The sequence below is a fragment of the Sorghum bicolor genome, chromosome 7 (genome assembly GCF_000003195.3).
Source record: "Sorghum bicolor cultivar BTx623 chromosome 7, Sorghum_bicolor_NCBIv3, whole genome shotgun sequence".
Classification (NCBI taxonomy): Eukaryota; Viridiplantae; Streptophyta; class Magnoliopsida; order Poales; family Poaceae; genus Sorghum; species Sorghum bicolor.
In genome coordinates this window covers 58,689,302-58,708,574 of record NC_012876.2, presented here as the reverse complement: position 1 = coordinate 58,708,574, position 19,273 = coordinate 58,689,302, and the positions used below count along the sequence as shown (strand labels likewise).

General features: G+C 45.8%; 2 protein-coding genes and 1 pseudogene across 2 annotated transcripts; 2 read left to right on the top strand and 1 right to left on the bottom strand.

Moving 5' to 3' along the window:
* Nucleotides 4,618-6,664, top strand: LOC110437306. The gene is made up of 4 exons (XM_021465707.1): nucleotides 4,618-4,793; nucleotides 4,890-4,958; nucleotides 5,101-5,873; nucleotides 6,266-6,664. Exons 1-4 carry the CDS (start codon nucleotides 4,739-4,741, stop codon nucleotides 6,662-6,664), a joined length of 1,296 nt encoding a protein of 431 aa, XP_021321382.1. The 5' UTR covers nucleotides 4,618-4,738.
* LOC8083523 lies at nucleotides 8,841-11,562 on the top strand (annotated as a pseudogene).
* LOC8083522 (nitrate reductase [NADH]) lies at nucleotides 12,961-17,831 on the bottom strand. Its single transcript, XM_002444445.2, has 4 exons — nucleotides 16,703-17,831; nucleotides 16,468-16,608; nucleotides 14,735-14,967; nucleotides 12,961-14,659 (listed from the first exon to the last, which is right to left on the bottom strand). The coding sequence occupies exons 1-4, from the start codon at nucleotides 17,748-17,750 to the stop codon at nucleotides 13,316-13,318; spliced, it is 2,766 nt and encodes a 921-aa protein (XP_002444490.1). The 5' UTR covers nucleotides 17,751-17,831; the 3' UTR covers nucleotides 12,961-13,315.

Genomic DNA, 19,273 nt, shown 5'->3' with positions numbered 1-19,273 from the left:
AATCTTTGCATTTCAATATCCCAACAATCTTCAATAAGCTCAACATATTTTACTTGATTTTTAGAGCTTTGGAATATTTTTTATGATTTAAATGGTAATTCTACATTTTCTATAATTAGTTTAGTAGTTGAATTAATTCATTCTAAAAATAGAACACCAAACTCTAATTTTTTGTTGACCTATAAATATATACTGGTGTTGTCCTTATCGTGCTTATCTTAGATCTGAAAACTATTTCGCAAGCCACCCCAAATTTGGTTTTTAGCAATTTATGCACTAACGAGATCGTAGAAATAAACACTACACATCTATAGTATGTTTTCTCATGATTTATGTATTGTTTATTGGTTTATTTGTTATGCTCATACTTGTGATTGTTGCCTATTAAAGAGATATGATGTCTGTATAATTCACCATCAAGGCCCAAAATCGTTGGAACCGGTTGTGATAGACCTAAGGATGGTAACGGGGCGGATTCGGATCGGGTGAAGTCTCTGGGCACCCAAAACCGAAACCCGAAATTAAAACCCGAACCCGTCCCGAACCCCGAATCGGGTGAAAATCCATCTCCAAAACCGAAACCCGCGGATCCCCAAAACCCGACGGATTAACCGAAACCTGAAAAAATTATAATAAATCAACAGAGACAGCAATGCAATACATGATATATTAGCAGAATAGCTTGCTGATGCCAAGTAGATACACAGCAGCAGCTTGAGATCCACTTGTACCACCAGGAGTCGACAATGACATTGCTCACTTCCTATCAAATGAAAACATACATGCCCATGTGAGAAGATTGAGAAAATGGCACACATTGGTGGCGGTGTTTAATTTGTTAGCTAAAATTAAATTTATAAATAGACAAAGTCAACCGGACATATGCACAGACTAATAAGAGAAATATTATAATACAGTTGCCTCGCTGATTGAGAAAAAGCCACACATTAATTTGTTAGCTAAAGAAAGTTTGGTTCGTTCAATCCAAAAGATCAGGCAGAGTAGAACATTCGTTTGGTTGGTTTGCAGTTTGCACTAAGTCTTTCCTGTATTAAACTGAATCTTTGTTGTATTAAACTGAAATAAACTTTTGCAAAAAAAACTGAAATAATAAGAGAACTCGCCGGTGAGGTGGGGAGGTCAGCGAGCCTGTAGGGGCGAGGTCGGCCGTCGGCGACGCTGAGTCTGGCGATGTCGAAGTCGAAGGTCGTGGACACGCGGACAGCGGACTAGGCGATGTCGAGTCGGCGAGGTCTCCGGTCTCCCGTCGCCGTCGGGGCGTTGGATGGGAGAGGGCGTGCGCCGTCCGCCGTGCGGTCGCCAGCCCGGCTGCCGTGCGCCCGTGCCCCTAGGGAACTCGGGATGGGATGGGAGAGGGCGTTGGATACTTGGGCAGAGCATCTCCAACGGTTCCCTATATGGGTTGCCATCCTCTAAAATTTGACAAAACATCAAAATTTCAATCTCCAACAGTTCTCCATTTAGTTTGTCATTTTTGCCAAGTTGCCATCGAGAGCCCCCGCGCGTAAAAATGCGCGCGCGCATCTCCATTGCCATCGAGCGCCGCGGTTATCCTCTAAAATTTGGCAAAACATCAAAATTTCAATCTCCAACAGTTCTCCATTTAGTTTGCCATTTTTGCCAAGTTGCCATCGAGAGCCCCCCCGCGCGTAAAAATGCGCGCGCGCATCTCCATTGCCATCGAGCGCCGCGGTTCTCGGAGGGTGGATGGCGCGCGTCGGACTTTTCCTTCCCGCGTGAAACGCACCGTACGCGGCCAGCGGCTGGGAGGCTCGGGCGAGCGCGAGGACGAGCATGTCGGCGACGAGCGGGCGGGACAAAGCGGGGAGTGCGCGGAGGATGGACGCGGGCGAGTGGAGGCGCCCCGCGGCGAGGGCGTGGAGCTCAGAGCGGAGGAGAGAGTGGAGGCCGCCGCCGGAGGCGAGGCGGGCCAGGAGGAGCGCGTGGAGACGGAGCGGGAGCGGCGCGCGGAAGTGGGCGCGAGACCACCGCGCGAGGGAGCGGGGGCGGCGGGGAGGTGCGGAGGAGGAGGTGGAGGACGCGGTGCGCGGCGGAGGCCATTGGCGCGCCGCCGCTCGTGAGCGCCATCACGCGGTCGAAGCGGCCCGCCGCGAGGTGCGCCAGCAGCGTTGAAGCGGTATCGATCGGCCAGGCAAACTACCGGTCAACAAACTAAACGAGGTGGGCCTCCTCTTTTTTTTTTTATTTGGCAAGGAGAAATAGAGAACTGTTGGAGATGAGCTTTTTTAAACTTGGTAAATCATTATAGCAACTTGGTAAAACTCGCAATTTGGCAAGTGAGAAGTAGGGAACTGTTGGAGATGCTCTCCAAAAAATTTAAAGATTCTCCATCACATCGAATCTTGTGGCTCATGCATGAAGTGTTAAATATAGATAAAAACAAATACTGATTACACAGTTTACCTGTAATTCGCGAGCTGAATCTTTTGAGTCTAATTAGTCCATAATTGGATAATATTTGTCACAAACAAACGAAAATGCTACCGTAGCCAAAACAAAAAATTTCTCTCAACTGAACAAGACCTTGGATTGGAAGGAAACAGTCGAGCAGATGCAGATCAGCAGAAGTTTGCCTGCGGCAGTGCGGCCTGCCCGTGCGGCCGTGCGGCTGTGCTGTGCCTGTGCGGCTGGCTGCAGGAGGAGACGAGGAGTTGAGGCACTGGCCGAAGGAAATCAGGTTTATATACTTAGAGTTGGTTGCTAGGCTGTTAGTGGGCTGTATTTTTCGGGGCCCCGACGGAGCACCATGGGTCCAAATTAGGATCCGCCCCGAACCCGCGGTATTTCGGGTATCCGAACCCGCAAAACCGTGGGCGCAAAACAGGCACCAAAACCGAAACCCGAGGAACCGAAACCCGCGGGTATCCGCTCCGAACCCGCCCCGTTGCCACCCTTAGATAGACCTGCTATAGTAGTGACATAACACCCCTCCTGCAAAAGACATGATGTTCTCATCAGTCTAAATCATCTCTGTATGCTGGCACACTAATTTATAGTGCAACTATGAGAGCCAGCTTTGATACCACTTTGTAACACTTTGTCCTCTAAAATTACGTAGCCCAATTCTTTTGATGGGCAAGCTCGCTTACACGCATATCACCCTACTTACACTTCTGTCCTCACTTCGTATAAAAAGTTTAACCCGAAGGTGATATAGTTGGAAGACAAATGCTTATAAGTTGATTCCACCCTTACTCAACTAGTAAGGCAGCACTAACTTGTGCACATGACACTCATGGGTCACTGATAGGCCAAATTCAAATTAGGTCGGGTGTCATACTTACCAAGAGTAGATTTGAGGTTTCCTTTGTTACTAATTAAATTTGCCTGGTGTTTGTGATTTTAATTTAAACCGCATTTTCAACCTCCTCTAGTCAGCATCTTTGATCCTACATGAGAGGCCAGAGGGAATGGGGAGGAGAAAGGGAGGGCGATGGGCTGATGGCGAGGCTAGTGTTTAGGGAATCAATGATCATTTGACAATTTACATGTTCTTGGTTGACCCACATCACCCTACACCTTGTCTCACAAAGGATCAACGAGTGAACTCCTTTCCTTGTCTTGTCCAACCATAAATTGATAGTGCTTCTATGCAACTCGTCTCTACACACGTCCCACGTCCCACACTGCTCTTGGGGCATGCACTAGCCAATGAGACAACCACACAACTTGGTTGACACCACATAATGACAATCAACACAATAGTTTTGTGCGAATATACCGTGCATCTACCAAACTATGCACATCTTATATTTTGAGGATATACGACATAAGATTTTAGGTCGTGCTGAAGCACATATTAATGGGCTAGTTTGATTAAAATGGTTGAAGTGCACATATATTCTTTTATTTGTATTTCAAAGTGAGCTAGAGAAGTCAGTCAGCAGTACTTTGTCTTTGTGTTGCTATACCTACCCGGTATAAGAACCGAACTAACCGTTGAATAGCCAAGTCATGGTCCAAGTACAAGTACATTTTCAGAGTCCTAGTCACTATAGTCAAAGCATTATATATCTGCCCCAGAAGAATAGATGGAACTTCGAAACAAAGTTTCTGAGTAATGGCGCATTTCTCTTTCATAGTTTCATGTAAGAGGTTACGCATTTTTTTAAACAAAATACAAGAAGTCAACACGTGACACTTTGACCCTGAAACTACATAGAAGGATCCAAGGGCCGTGCTCTCCTGCAGTATTGCTTCTGTGCATCAGATATAGCTTGAGATTTGAGAAATCAAAGTACTCCCTCCATATACAAAAAGAAGGTCGTTTAGGACATAATTTAGCATACCAAGGAGTGATTAATTATGGTGAAGTTTTCCCTGTTTGCCCCTAATAAATACAGCTTCACGTGCATCCTTTTCGAAAAAGTTTCACAGCAACTGGCTAGCACCTTGAGGTGGGAAGCTGGTGAGCAATGTTCGACTCCCCTGGACCCCAAATTTTTTGGCTGAATATTGCATGGCGACTTTTTGCATGGCACTGTTTCGCTGTGGAGCCTGAGCGCGTATAGTTGGCGCCTTTTTTTCGGCTGTAAGGTTCTGGCGCTTTTTTTTTCTTTTTTTTTGGCTGGCAGTGCAGACGTTTGGGCTACCAAAGGAGTATTTATGCGCTTGCATACTGCTCCCGTCCGTGCATTTGCTTCTTGCATGCTCACCTTGCTGCTTTTCTTCTAATCCTTCCACTCCGCTAAACACAATGGCAACGGCGGCGTTTGATCTCAACGAAGAACCTCCGTTGGAGCATGACAACGGTACTACTATCTGTTCTTTTCTTGTCCATTTATTTGCTATACGGTGCTATCTCTTTCTCTCAATCGTTTCTCATATCAGAAGGACTATTGTCACAGGATTTGATTTAAACCTGCCGTTAGATGAATTTGGTGCAGTCGACTTTGATTATCTACAAAACCATGCTGGTACGCCGTTATTTATTCCATGTCTGTTTGTTTATCCATGATATTTCTTCTATGTTATTTAGTTTTTTCCATGTATTTTGCTATATATAGAACATGCCTTGAGTAATAGAAGATTTATGTTTGTTTTTTTCACTATAAATAGATCCTGCTCCCGTGCAACCAAACCAACGAAGGAAAGACATGTCCGAAGAAGTCAGAAAGCAAGTTTATCAAACTTTGTTGTTAAGAAGCAAGAATGGGAAGCTAGGCAAGTCAGATACAAAAGTTGTGGCTGCTCAGTTTGGTGTACATCTTCGTCAAGTTCAGCGCCTGTGGAAGCAAGGTAAAACAGCACTTGCAAATAACATTCCGGTTGATGTTGGTAGTCGTAAGAAGGGAACAGTTGGCCGTAAGCCATCTATGTCTACTGCTGATTTGGAAGTTTTGCGTAGCATTCCTTACAAAGAAAGAATGACCATTGAAGATGTGTGTGCTAAACTTAACATGAGCAAATGGGCTATTCAAAGGTATTTGAAAAAAGGATTTCTTAGGCGCCACTCTAGTAGCATCAAACCGTATCTCACGCAAGCTAACAAGAAGGCTAGATTAAAGTGGTGTGTTGAAATGGTGAAGAGGGATTTGCTAGCCGACCCAAGGTTCAAAGATTTGTATGACTTTGTGTTCATTGATGAAAAGTGGTTCTATCTCTATCAAAAATCTGAAAAATATTATTTACTACCCGATGAAGATGAGCCCCATCGGACTTGTAAGAACAAGAACTACATCCCTAGGCTTATGTTCTTGTGTGTTGTTGCTCGGCCAAGGTTTAGGGATGGGAATTGTACATTTGATGGTAGGATTGGTTGTTTTCCACTTGTTCGGTATGAACCGGCTATGAGAGGTAATGGGAGAACCGGACGTGTCCGTGGAGACTTGGTTATGAAGCCCATAACTTCGATCACAAGAGATGTGATTAGAGATTTCATGATCAAGCTTTTTATGTTACTATTGGTTTGGCGTCGTCCTCCTTCGCGATGGCTGCGGCTTTGGCGTCGTCCTCCTTCACGGCTGCTGCAGCTTTGGCGTCGGCCTTCGCGGCTGCTAGCTCGTTGAGCATCTTGATCACGTGTTCAGGTAACACGATAGAATTTCCACGCATCACGAGATTGTTCAGATCGGGAATGAAAAGCTCGCAGTCGAACTCGTCTTGGTCGTACAGCCAGGCACCGATTCTATACTCTCTGTGGACGAGACCGCAGCGAGAACATGGCCAAAACAGCGAGTGCGCACGATCCCATGATTCGCGGTTCTCATGAACGCGATGACAGCGAGGGCATAGAAAAGCTCCCGGCGGCAAGGTTTCCGGCACCATCTCAGAGTCCGTCGCGACGAAGTCCGGCACCATCTCCGAGTCCAGCACGATGGAGTCCGGCACCTCTTGCGATGCGATGGAGTCTGGCACAGACTCGAACAGTGAATCTGGGGCGATCTCCCTGTCCGGCGAGCGGCGCGGCGAGCGTGAGCGTGAGCGGCTCGAGCGAGATGAAGCCATGCACGCGACGGACCGGCGAGCGCGAGTGGCGGCGCGGCGAGCACGCCGGCGAGCACGCGAGGTGGGAGCCTGGCGAGTTAGCGGCGAGTACTATCGATCGAGAGCGAGGACTGGTGAGTGGAGCTGTGATGCGAGCAGCGCTTCGAGCTGCGAGGCGAGCGGTACAACGGCATAGATGTCGAGTCCTTTTAACAAAGCCAACAGGCAACGACTGGGCAAGTGGGCGGCGTAGATGACAATCGAGGCCAGTAATTAACTGCGCATGCGATAATCGAAGAGGCCGGGGCAAAGAAGTCCAAATCACCAGCTATGGCTCCACGACGTCGTTTTTTCCGCAAACTGCCGAAGTGGCTAGAATGACGTTTATTTAGTATATAGAGGGAGTACGTAATACTTTTAACTTTATTAAAGTGAGTAATAATTTCTGTGGCTACATATCTACGGGGTAAGAACTAGATGTCCAAGTTATTATGTGGTTTGAAGTCGCAGCTTTCACAGTCAAAGCAACATGGAAAGAGTATTGTCTCTTTCATTCAACTGCCAGGAGCTCTTATTTCTTAAGAGACACAAGCGTTTTGAATGTGTACATAAATTTAGAGATCATGGATAATTAAATTACAGTGTTTATTTTCACTACTACATATAAGATTTGTAGAGACGAATGAAAAGCCATTTTAACGACCTATAGAGGTGTCTACAAACTAATTTATAGATAGGAAGATGCGCACTTCATTGATTTTGTAGAGGCAATAACAATCGTCTTTAAAAGTCAAGTTTTACGAGCTGGCCTCTACAAATCAATTCTTGGAAATCATAAATCCAATAAAAAAATAGTTAAAAATATAACTCAAGAAGGACCCATCAGCCACATTCACAAGGCTGCAAGCGTTGAAACCCGCAACCTCAGGTCTCACATGTAGTTTCTCTAACCACTCCACACCAAAGTCAATTGCGCCTAAAGGGCGTAAACATTCCCCCGTATCACTCGATTTTGAAATAAGTATTTAGGACCACAGCTGAATTCAAATTGAAAGTTTTTAACTAAAATTTGTAAATATCACCGAGTACTACAACTTTGGTTTTCATTGTTTCTCCATCTGTGGTTGTTTGAAAATTTTGAATTTTAAATATAAAAAGTTAAACATAATTTTCTTAGATAAATAATTTCAAATAAACAAATTATCAACCAAGTTTCATAACTCTATAAGATTTACAACTTTAGTTTTGGTCTATCTGAGGTCATTTGAAAAATTTGAATTTTACTATGCTACATCTATTTTTAGAGATGGCTCTACATCTAGTCATATCTACAAATCAATTTTTAGAGGAAGCTCTATATTTAGAGGTGGTTGTTGATTCTGCCGCCTCTATTAAAAAAGAAGCCGTCTCTAGAAATAACATATGTAGCAGTGATTCCTATCTCTACTAATCATACTTGTCCTGCTACGACAGGTTTTAGTTATTAATTACTAAGTATACATTTTCTTCTCCATTTATAGTTCCCCTTGTATCGCATCTAGATATATTTTTTAGAAAATGGAAGAAACTTTTCTGTGACCCCATAAAACGTTTACATTATTGCTTAGTTTCAGCGTCGTTGAAGAATCAGAAAAACAAGAAATGCAAAAGTTATGTATGACAGAGCTATTAATAAATTTCCATCCATGAGAGACAAACAATTCAAACTAAGTGGTTAACGAGTAGAAAATTAGAGACCACTGCATTATTGTCCATACAGATTAGAGTGTCCAAATTGATCACCGTATCTTATATCTTTAAGAATTTTTAGGACTTTGATATTTAGGCCTTATTTAGTTCAACCCCAAAATCCAAAAACTTTTCAAGATTTTCCGTCACATCGAATGTTGTGGCATATGCACGAAGCATTAAATATAGATAAAAAAACTAATTGTACAGTTTGCTTATAATTTGTGAGACGAATCTTTTAAACCTAGTTAGTCTATGGTTGGATAATAATTACCAAATATAAACGAAAGTGCTACACCAGCTAAACCCAATTTTTTTCTAAACAAGGCCTTAAAACCTATGCTTTTTGTCATTCCTAATCTTCCATCCAAAAAAGAGAACTGAAAGCTTGAAATACATGCATGAAACCCCAAGTCCTGAAGTGCCTAATGCCAACCTCACTCTTGTCACCACGTGGCTAAACAAGTGTTCAAATACCAACCTAGCTCACTCTTCTCACCACGTGGCTAATTAAATGGGCAAGGGAAACTAATAACCTTCCAGTCTCACTATCATAGATGAACTATACTTCAACTCGCCCTATAATGAAGATATGCTGCTGCCCTCCTTTAAGAACCATGCTCTGGGTTCTATACATCATATCGATGTCCATGTTCTACTTCTACATGATATGTGGCTGCATAGTTGAGGAGAGAATTGCTCTCATCCACATCCGATCTACGTTGGAGAAAAGGTATACTGTTCCTATTTCATGGAAACAAAGCGATAACTGCTGCTCATGGGAAAGAGTCCGATGCAACAACAGCACAAGGGTGTTGGATCTCAACTTTTCCAAAATCAAGGTGAACTCCACCACCAGAGGTGAATGTTGGAATCTGAACATGGCGATTTTTTCTGCATTTCATGAGCTCCAGCTGCTGGATTTGTCTTACAACCAGGCTTGTTTACAAAGTTTTGATGGTAACCTCCTCTTGTCCATATGTAACTACTTTTTTCTTCTCTGACAGTGATTTTACCAAATCAGGATATTTGTAAATAATTTATGCCAAAAATCCTCAGGGCTTCAAGGGTTAACTAAGCTTCGTTATCTCGACCTCAGTCACAACAACTTGATGGGGAGTGTTGATATCTTGAGATATCTTGGCAAGTTGGTTTCTCTTGAAGTCATAAATCTTGACAGAAACAGCATGAGTGGTGCTCTTCAGGATACAGGTATAGCAGTAATATGTCTTTACCTTTCTGTTGTTTGTACTTATTTAACTGTATGCATAAATGATGCTAGATTTCAGAAACTTGAAGAACTTGAGACGACTGCATTTAAGATCCAATCAATTGAATGGAAGCATCCCAGGATCCTTATTTGAGCTCCCACTACTTGAATACTTGGATCTTTCAAGAAACCTTCTTCAAGGACACATACCTATAAGTTCAGCTTCGAATATGTCTTCATCACTTCAGACTCTCAAGCTATCAGATAATTTTCTAAATGGGACGTTTGATTTCTTCTGGCTAAGAAGCTGCACTATGCTGAACACTGTAAGCTTGAGCCGGAACGCCAATTTGGCTATTGATGTGAAGTTCCATGGACAAGTGCCTCTGTTTCAACTTAGTGCACTCATGTTATCTAGGTGTGACCTTGACAACAACAGCATCATTACAGGACCAAATTTCCTTGCCACACAGCGTCATCTGAAAATTCTTGATTTATCTAACAACAACTTGTCAGGAAACATCCCCAGTTGGATCTTTACAGATGCAGCAACATTAACTTATCTGAATATTGCAAGAAACTCACTCGTTGGATCATTGGGTTCAATGCGGCAGCATAAATCTGTACTCCGAGTCCTCAATATATCCATGAACTGTTTCAGTGGACAGCTACCAACCAATATCAGCTTAGTGTTTCCGATTCTAGTTGTTCTAGATGCTTCTCATAACCTCATCAATTGAAGTATACCACCATCACTATGTGACATCACTACGATGAAAATTCTAGAGCTGTCGAGCAACAAACTTTCAGGAGAAGTGCCAAGTTGCTTGTTCACCAACTATCCGCCACAAGTATTGAAACTGTCCAGCAATAATCTTGGAGGTCTGATATTTGGCGGCGCTAGCAATTTGTCTATTGCAAGAGAAATGTACCTTGACAGCAATAATTTCGAAGGAACTCTCTCCAGCAATCTGTCGGGTAATCTAAATGTTCTTGATCTGCATGATAACAAATTGTCAGGGCAACTCAATGCTTCATTTTGGCACCTTTCTTCATTGCAAGTTTTGAATGTTGCTAGCAATAGATTAACTGGTGAAATTGACCCTGCAATTTGCAAATTAACTAATATGCAGCTTCTGGATATGTCAGACAACAACGTCTCAGGGTCTACACCAAACTGTATCGGCACATTACCACTTACTTTTCTGAACTTGTCTTTGAACTTGCTCTCAGGTTACCCGAGTTATTTTCTCAATAGCTCCTATATTGCAGCTCTGGATCTAAGATATAATCAGTACGCGGGAGATCTTGACTGGGTACCATCTCTTCATTGGATAAAGTTACTTTTATTAGGTGGAAATAGGTTTGAGGGGTGGATCTCTGAAAATCTCTGTCATCTCCGACATTTGAATATAATTGACTTCTCACACAACAAACTATTGGGTTCATTGCCACCATGTATCGGTGACATTTCATTTGGACGTGGTCCATACGACACACAAGCTCTGTTCTCAATCTACGATTCAATAGTCAATCTGGACGAGTTCGCTAATATAGATGATCCATCATTTATGTTTATTACCAGTCAGTATAGTATCCAAAGCTTCACATTCTCTACCAAAGGAAGTGTTCGTGTATACGGTTCAAGTTTTCTCGATCAGATGTTGGGCATTGACCTATCTGCAAACATGCTATCAGGAGAAATTCCTTCCGAGATAGGAAATTTGAGTAACATCAAGTCCCTCAATTTGTCAAACAATTTTTTTACCGGACAAATTCCAGCCACCTTCGCAAACTTGAGTGCAATTGAAAGCCTGGACTTGTCCCACAATGGTTTGAGTGGAGAAATACCATGTGAGTTAACTCAGTTATGGTCATCGGAGGTATTCTCAGTGTCGTACAACAACTTGTCAGGATGCATGCCGTGGTCAGGTCAGTTTAGCACATTCAGCACGGAGAGTTACATCGGCAACATCAACCTTCACAATTTATCCAAGGGGGGTATGTGCGTCTCCAATTCCAGCCCGGTGAAAGAGGAAGATGTGGGTGAATCATATCAGGAGGATCCGGTGCTTTACACGATGAGCGCAGCATCATTTGTGTTGGCGTTCTTTGCCACTGTTTCAATATTGTTACCTGTAATTCTACAACAGTAATACGTTCTCGGAAACTTCTGGTCATGTGCAGGAGAGGAGGAACAGAGCCAATAAATATTTTCTAGAGATAGGAGTAAGTCAGTGTTACTTAGATATATTTTCTAGCCATTTTCTAGACTTAAACTCCTACAATGTATATCAGGATGTCCATCATGTGTAACCTCCGTATATCATTAAACCAGAGGCCGCCGCAGTATGTGTGCCGTGCTTTCCCTTCTTATTTATTCCATATTTATATCAAAGTAATTGCACGTACCATACAAATGGGATCTGAATTCAAATACTAATCAGTTACGAATGGGATCAGCACCTAACTGTGAAGAATAGTCAAACTAGAGAAGAATTCATGTCTCTGTTTTAAACTATTTTTAGTTCTTTATTTTTTTTTTTGACGAATCTTTTTAGTTCTTTATTTAAGGTATAAGCAGCCATAGGGACCAGGCCAAAATGCTACTCTGTGCAACGGGACAAGGAGATTCCCTGGTTTTAAACTCTCGTCAAAGGTCATATCCGCAGAGGTGATCCAGTAGAAAACAAGATATGGAATAACAGTTCTTCGACAATACTTGCATTTGCAGTTGAGTGATTCTTACCTTGTGATGAAGGATGGAGGAACTCGTCGTCTCGTCATAGTGTGTTGTCTCCTTTCTAACCTGCACATGACGGCTGATAATCAAAGGAATACTAAATTCAGAGGCAACGTAGTATCCAAAGAAGCAACAAGCAGGATGGGAACTGGAAAATTGGCTTCTTTTTAAGTGCGCCATGATGGCTCATACACGAGAAATAAATTCAGAGGCAATTGACTATCCAAAGAAGCAAGATAATGGTCTTGATGCAACGAGGATTCAACATACCGAATACACATGCCTGTCTGAAACTGGGTATCAGGATGTGTGCCTGATCAAATGTGATTTTAAGACAAATTAGAGCGATGGTGGACAGCAGGAAATAAGTGGCTTATCATCCTCTTTTTGTGTCGCTACCTGTCTGATAAAAGAATAAGTAGCTGGAACTGTAACAAAGAATGGTTGTGTGCATTACTTATTCAGATATCCGAATAAAACTACTTTTTGTTCTAAGAAAAACTTTCTTTGAACTTTTAAGTGTCCCCCCCTCTCTCTCTTTTAGCGGGTTAGTTCTTTCCTAAGTACACCGGTCTAGCTCCACCGTTAAAGCCGGTGCTCTGTGTTAGTGTGTTTGGCCGTCAGCCTGTGGCATCTCGCCGCGGGTTTTGACGTGCAGACTCCTTTTTCCCTTAAAGCAACACGTGCTAAGGCACGCTTTCAAAAAAAAAAATATGCATGTCTCATAAGATTATAGTCCGTGCAAACTAGTTTGTTGAACCTATATAATTCTCAAGTCGAAACCACTAACAGAACATATTCAGTCTTGTCAGAGATAGAACATTTTCAGATATTTCCTTCTGGTGAAGGCTAACAACACCGGTTAAATGCAGTATACAGAAAGAAATATACAGTACCCTCAGAATTCACAACTCTATACAACTTGTGTACAGCTTTACCCATTCGGAGGGCAAAAACATGCATGGCATATGTTTAGTCTCATAATTCAGGCTAGAGCTGAGTACAAGTGTACAACTTATAACCCTTCCAATGATCCCATGCATCTCACGAAATTTACGCTGGCAAGTCGGCTAGTTTTGGATGACACTGCTATATATACAGATATCCGGTGCGTGGTACGTATATCATCAAATTATTAATTGGCTGCTACATATACGGTCTCTTAATTAGAACACGACGAAAGAATTGGCCATGTCATAATTCATCTTCTCCAAGTTCGGCGAGACAGCGAACTGGATCATCGGCGGCGGTCCGCAGGCAAGGGCCAGCGTATCGTCGCCGCCTTCCGGAACGTGCTCCCGCAGGACGGCCTCCGTGACGAAGCCGACGCTGTACTTCCACCCCTCCTCGGGGCGCTTCACCTGGTCGATCACGTACCACACCTTGAGCCTGTCCGGGTACTCTGCCGCCCACCGGTCGAGCTCGTCGCGGAGGAGGATGTCGTCCTCCGTCCGGTTGGCGTACACGAGGTGCATCTCCGTCTGGTCCTCCGGCTGGTCGCGCAGCACCGCCTGGATGACCTGGTACATGGGCGTGATCCCGCTGCCGCCGCAGATCATGGCGAGGCGGCTCGCGTGGCGCTGCTTGCCGTTGATGACGAAGCTGCCGCGGCCGGTGTACTCGACGTGGCCGAGCGGGCCCTTGACGTCGATGTAGGAGCCGACGGGAAGCGAGTCGAGGTACTGCGTCATGAGCCCGCCGGCGGGGAACTTTGGGTGCTCGTTCTTGAAGTAGACCTTGACGAGGAGGTCGAAGTGGCCGATCTCGTCCACCATGCTCGTCGGCGTGTACGCCCGCATGCAGAGCTTCCCGTCGATGGTGGCGCAGACGAAGATGTGCTTGCCGATGGGGAGGCCGAGCACCTGGTCGGACGACGGCAGGGCGAAGCGGAAGAGGCGGACGTCGCGGGACAGCTCCTTCTTGCCGACGAGGCGGCAGTGGATCTTCTCGCGCGGATTAGAGAGCGCGACGGGGGCCGGGGCCCTGACGGCCTCGCGGATGGGCGCGAGGTTGGACAGGACGGCGGAGCCGCCATGGACGGAGTTGTCGGAGCTGTATCCGGTGCCGGTGGTGATGAGCTCGCCGATGCGGTAGGTGTCGAGGAGCGCCTTGGCCTTGTCGGAGTGGATGGCGTCGAACTCCTCGGTGCAGTCGGTGCCGGCGTTGATGAGGATGCTGTCGGCGCCGCCCGGGTGGTCCTTGAGGAACTTGGTGCAGTCGTAGACGTGGCCGTGCACGACGATCCACGCCGACTCCTGCGACGCGTGCCTGCGCACCTCCGACATGGTGAACTGCTTGCCGTCGCTGATGGTGCTCATGAAGGGCGTGGACGTGCTGCGCTTCAGCCCCGGCGCCGCGGCCTCCGCCGTCTCCAGGTGCTTCTGCCGCGCCATCCACCCGCCGGACTGGTTGCCCGGCTGCGTCGGGTGCTCGAACACCAGCCCGATCTCGCCTCTGTGTGGACGGCACACGTTCACCTTCACCTTGAACCAGCAGTTGTTCATCATCCCCTGTTTGACGAGCATCATCATCAGAATAATCCACCAGAAACAGAAACAAATCAGTACTATATATGTGCTACGTACCATGAGGTTCCATATGAGCTTCTCGGGCTGCGTGTTGAGCGACTGGTCCCATGCGCGGACGGCGATCTCCTTGGCGCCGAGGAGGTCGAGGACCTCCACCTCGACGGACCAGAAGCACCAGCACCAGTACTTGCCGTACTTGTTGGGCTTCTCCGGGTGGTCGAGGTCGCACACCAGCCATGTCTCGCCGCCGTCCAGCGTCACCTCCACCCGCGTCACCTTCTTGCCGCCGCCTACGCCATACCGAAACACCGAGAAAAAGTCGTGAGGCTCATACGTCTCTTTTACTATCGACATCATATACTCCTACAACTTGCTTGGTAAAAGTAATAAAACGGTAGTGAAAGGTAACTCAAGTCCAGATAGACAGGAGATCTTTGTTTTAGCAGGGATTGGTCACTGAAATCGCGCCACCAACGGACGGCCTTTGTCCTGTGCTCACCCGCCGGCACCGGGTGCAACCTACATGTCGGCACTAGAGGTCCACAGCGTGCAGGTATACCGACAAAACAACACTAGTGACAGCTTATTCCTTTTCAATGGACAAGTAATACAATTCGGCGGCGACCTCTGACAATTGCAAAAAGCAACATGTTTGGCGGTGTTTCAAAATCGAGCAGCCTTTGGATGCACCGAAGTGCCAACTCCGGTTTCATGCATGCTTTCTGAGGAAGAAAAGTGCAGAGCACACATGCATGGGGCATAGCAAACTGCCAAACTTGTGCATGGTTTTCCACAAGCTACTTCTATAATCTATGGGACTCTTTGAATCTGTGCTGGTGGAGTAGTATGATAATCATGATTCCTGTCCCCTCTACTTGTTTGCAAATTGGTGTTTAGTATCCTCACTGCCCCCATGTCATGCATCTAGACTTCCTCAACAGTCAAAAGTTAAGTGTTACCAAATTAAAAGTGCAGGTGTTTCTTGTTACATCATGTATACCTTTGAAGTTTGATATTGTCAGCCTTCATGAAAGAATCAAACTATGTGGTCTGTCAGATATATATGGGCATTGACAGTTTAATGACGTTTAAGATCTTTATGGTGCTGCAATTGCTTGTCGATCATCGGATTTTTCGTGGTGAACTGCTTAATTAATTGAGTTGATGGCACGGCCAAAGTGTTTGTACAAAAAGTAATCAAAGATTCTAAAGCTGTTTATTTTACTAGGTGAAACTTAAAAATTGTTCGGGAAAGGCCTTCTTCAGGCGTGCCCCTTCATGGCACCACTAGTCATGCATGTCTCCATAGTTGTTTTTTCCCCCTTGTCTTGAGTTAAGATTTAAGAATATGGCAATATGATAGGCCAGCTAGTCTAAGATGCATCGCTCTTTCTTGTTTACTATCCTTATTAGGTCAAACAGAGCTACGGGAGATAAACAATGGATCAGAGATACTCCTATTTACTCGGCTATATATATGCATGGAAGCAGTGCAAGCTTTCCAAGACCCAAGTAGTATCAAGAATACAAGGTTACGAAGTATATACTATATCATCTAACAGCAATGTACTCTACATGTCTACTGGTGTTCTGACATAAGAGTCTATAGATACTAGTGAAATTTCTTGAGTGAAAGCTTGAAAGGACACCCAAATGAAAGTCCGCTATGAATTTGAAAGAAAACGGCTCCAAGTTCCATTTTCAATTTGTACCATCTAATAAGTACTGTACTACGGTACTAAGTCGTATGTCAAAAGTAGGAAAAGTCAGCGACCGTATGTAGGACTTACCGGAGTAGGCGTATCCTTTCATGGTGTAGCCGCGCTGTGTGGTAATGGCGTTGATGGGCAGGATCTCGTCGTGCCCCGGCGTCGTGATCACCGAGTTTATGTTCAGCTCGTTGATGATGTACTCCGGCTTGTACCACCACGCTGCTCATTTGCGATACACAGCAAAGATCAGACATTGGGATCTTCTGTGTTCTAATTCGATTGGTGTAATAAGCAATTATATATAATTACGTACCTTCTGCGTTGGCGAGCTCGGCGTCGACGTGCGACGGCAGGACGCGGTTGTCCTTGTAATGGTAGTAGTTGTCGGACTCGGCGGGGGTGACGACGATGCGCTTGAGCCACTTGACCATGCGGCCGCCGATGCAGCCCGGGATGATGACGCGCACCGGGAAGCCGTGGTCCGGCAGCAGCGGCTCGCCGTTCTGCATGTAGGCGAGCATGATGTCCCGCGACGGGTCCAGCGCCCACTCACGCGTGACGCTGGTGCCGTACTTGGTGCTCCCGCCGCCGCCGCCGCCGCCGCCGGGGAGGTCCTCGGCGCCCTCGAAGCAGACGTTGAGCGCGCCGCCGGGGCCCTTGCGTGGCATGATGCCGCACCGGCGGAGCACGTCGCGGAGGCGCGCGCCGCGCCACACGGAGGTGGACACCCCCGCGGCGCCCCAGTTGAAGCCCACCGTCTGCCGCACCATGTTCTGCTCCTTGCGCCGGTTGCCCGCGCAGGCGAGCGTGACGGGGATCTCCACGGCGGGGAAGTCCCGGGCCAGCTCCTCCATGGTGATCCGCGCGGGCCGCTTGACGAGCCCCGTCACCTCGACGGCCCACGTCGCCCAGTCCCCGCGCGGCACGGCGCCGTGGTTGCGCACGTAGTGCAGCGGCGCCGGGGTGATGAAGCCGTGGTGCATCAGCCGCGCCAGCGGCGGCTCGCAGTTGAACGGGTGCTTCCCCGTCAGCCGGACCAGGGACGGGTTGCGCTCGATCCACGCGTCCGCGGTGCCTTCGTCGCGCGCGTCGTGCACCGCGGGCTCCACCTCCAGCTGCAGGTGCGAGCCGTAGAGCGAGCGCCAGTCCTCGTCGTCGTCGTCGTCGTCGTCCGACGGCGACGCGTCGTCCGGCTTGTTGCTGCGGGGCGGCGGGGAGACGAGGGGAGGGAAGCCGCAGCCGCGCACGGGCGAGTCGGCGCGCCGCGGGAGGTGGCTCGCCGGAGGAGGGTACGCCTTGGCGCCGTTCGTGGCGACGCCCGGCTCGAGGCGGCCGAACTGCCGGGGCTCGACAGCGGCCATTTCGGTTCAGGAGAGGTGTGTTGCCTGCGTTCTGGTTTCTGGCTTCTGGTGTGGCTCGGTATTGTTGTCTGTGGAAGGCAGTACGACAGGTGTATATATACACACGGGCGCAGGTGCTCCAGCGTGACATGGCGCCTCAAAGTCAGTGTGCGCCACAAGTTTTTCTACACCCAGCAGACCAGCGCATCCGATTTTTTTTTCAATTTAACCCCTTCTCTGTCAAAGTTTAACATATATATCCCTGGGTGTCAAAAACCTATCTGAGCTCAGCGTTGTGATGGTTTACGGCGCTGAGGTAACACATCTTGTGGTTGCCATTAGGCTATGACGCCAAGGTTGAAGGATAGGGTTGGCGTGTCTAGCGATGTGACGCTGATGTGGCCAGAGCTCATGGTAAAATTTGAGGATGTCTAGTTCATGATAACTTAGAGCACTAGCCACATCAACGCCACATCGCTAGCCATGTCAACCCTGACCTCCAACCTCAGCAAGTTCAAAATGTATTTTTGACGTCTAAGGGTATATATGTTAAACTTTGAGGAAAAGGTGTTAAATTGAAAAAAAAACGATGAGCACACTAACGCTTGGTACTTTGGGTTCACTCCTCGACACCACAAAAATAATGTTGATTTTATGATTATTGGCTGCCTTTGCAATACTATTGTCATTTTAGGCTCTGATTGGATCCATTAGCTCCTAATAGTCAACTAACTAATAGCTAATAGCTCATAGCTAATATTAGCTAGCTAGCTATTAGCAGGTTTGGTCCAATTAGTGAGATAATTCTTAGTTTTGTAATAGACTGTTAGGTGGATCTGTTTGGATCCAAAAGAGCTGATTATTAGTAGCTAACTATTAGCTCCATGAATCCAAATAGGGCCTTAGCTGACCCAAAAAAGGGCCTTAGCTTGAATTGCAACATAGAAAGGACTAATTCAAAACATGGTTGTCTTTGTAACTGGATGTTTTCGTTTCAAATCATTTTAATAGTTTTGCGGTTATGAAATTACCAAATTCTAGTACTACATTAGCCCTAAAATAATCAATCTTGAATCGAGCTTTTAAAATTTAATTAAACCTTTAGAAAAGAGCATCAACATTCACATTAGGGTTAGTGCATATATCTTCATAGAGGTGACCTGGGTTGTACCGTGTAATTCTAAAAAAGTCAAATTCATAGTGACATATATCGTCATATCATACTTATTGGTGTCATAGGTGTTTATATTTCTCTTTATAGATTTATAATTAAAAATCTAAAATAATCCAACTTAGGGCATGTTTGGACCCTTGATCTAAATTTTTAGTTGACTAAAGTTAAGAACAAAAACTTTAGACTAATCTTTGAACAACACTTTAGATCTCTTATGTAGAGTCTGAAGAGATAAAGTGATCTGAAATTTATTGGCTAAACTTTCGATCATGGGATTAAACAGGCACTTATAGAATACTAGCATATTGTTTTATTTTTAGACCCGAGAGAGCATCCAGGTTTCAACTCTTATACCTTCTGTAGCTATAAC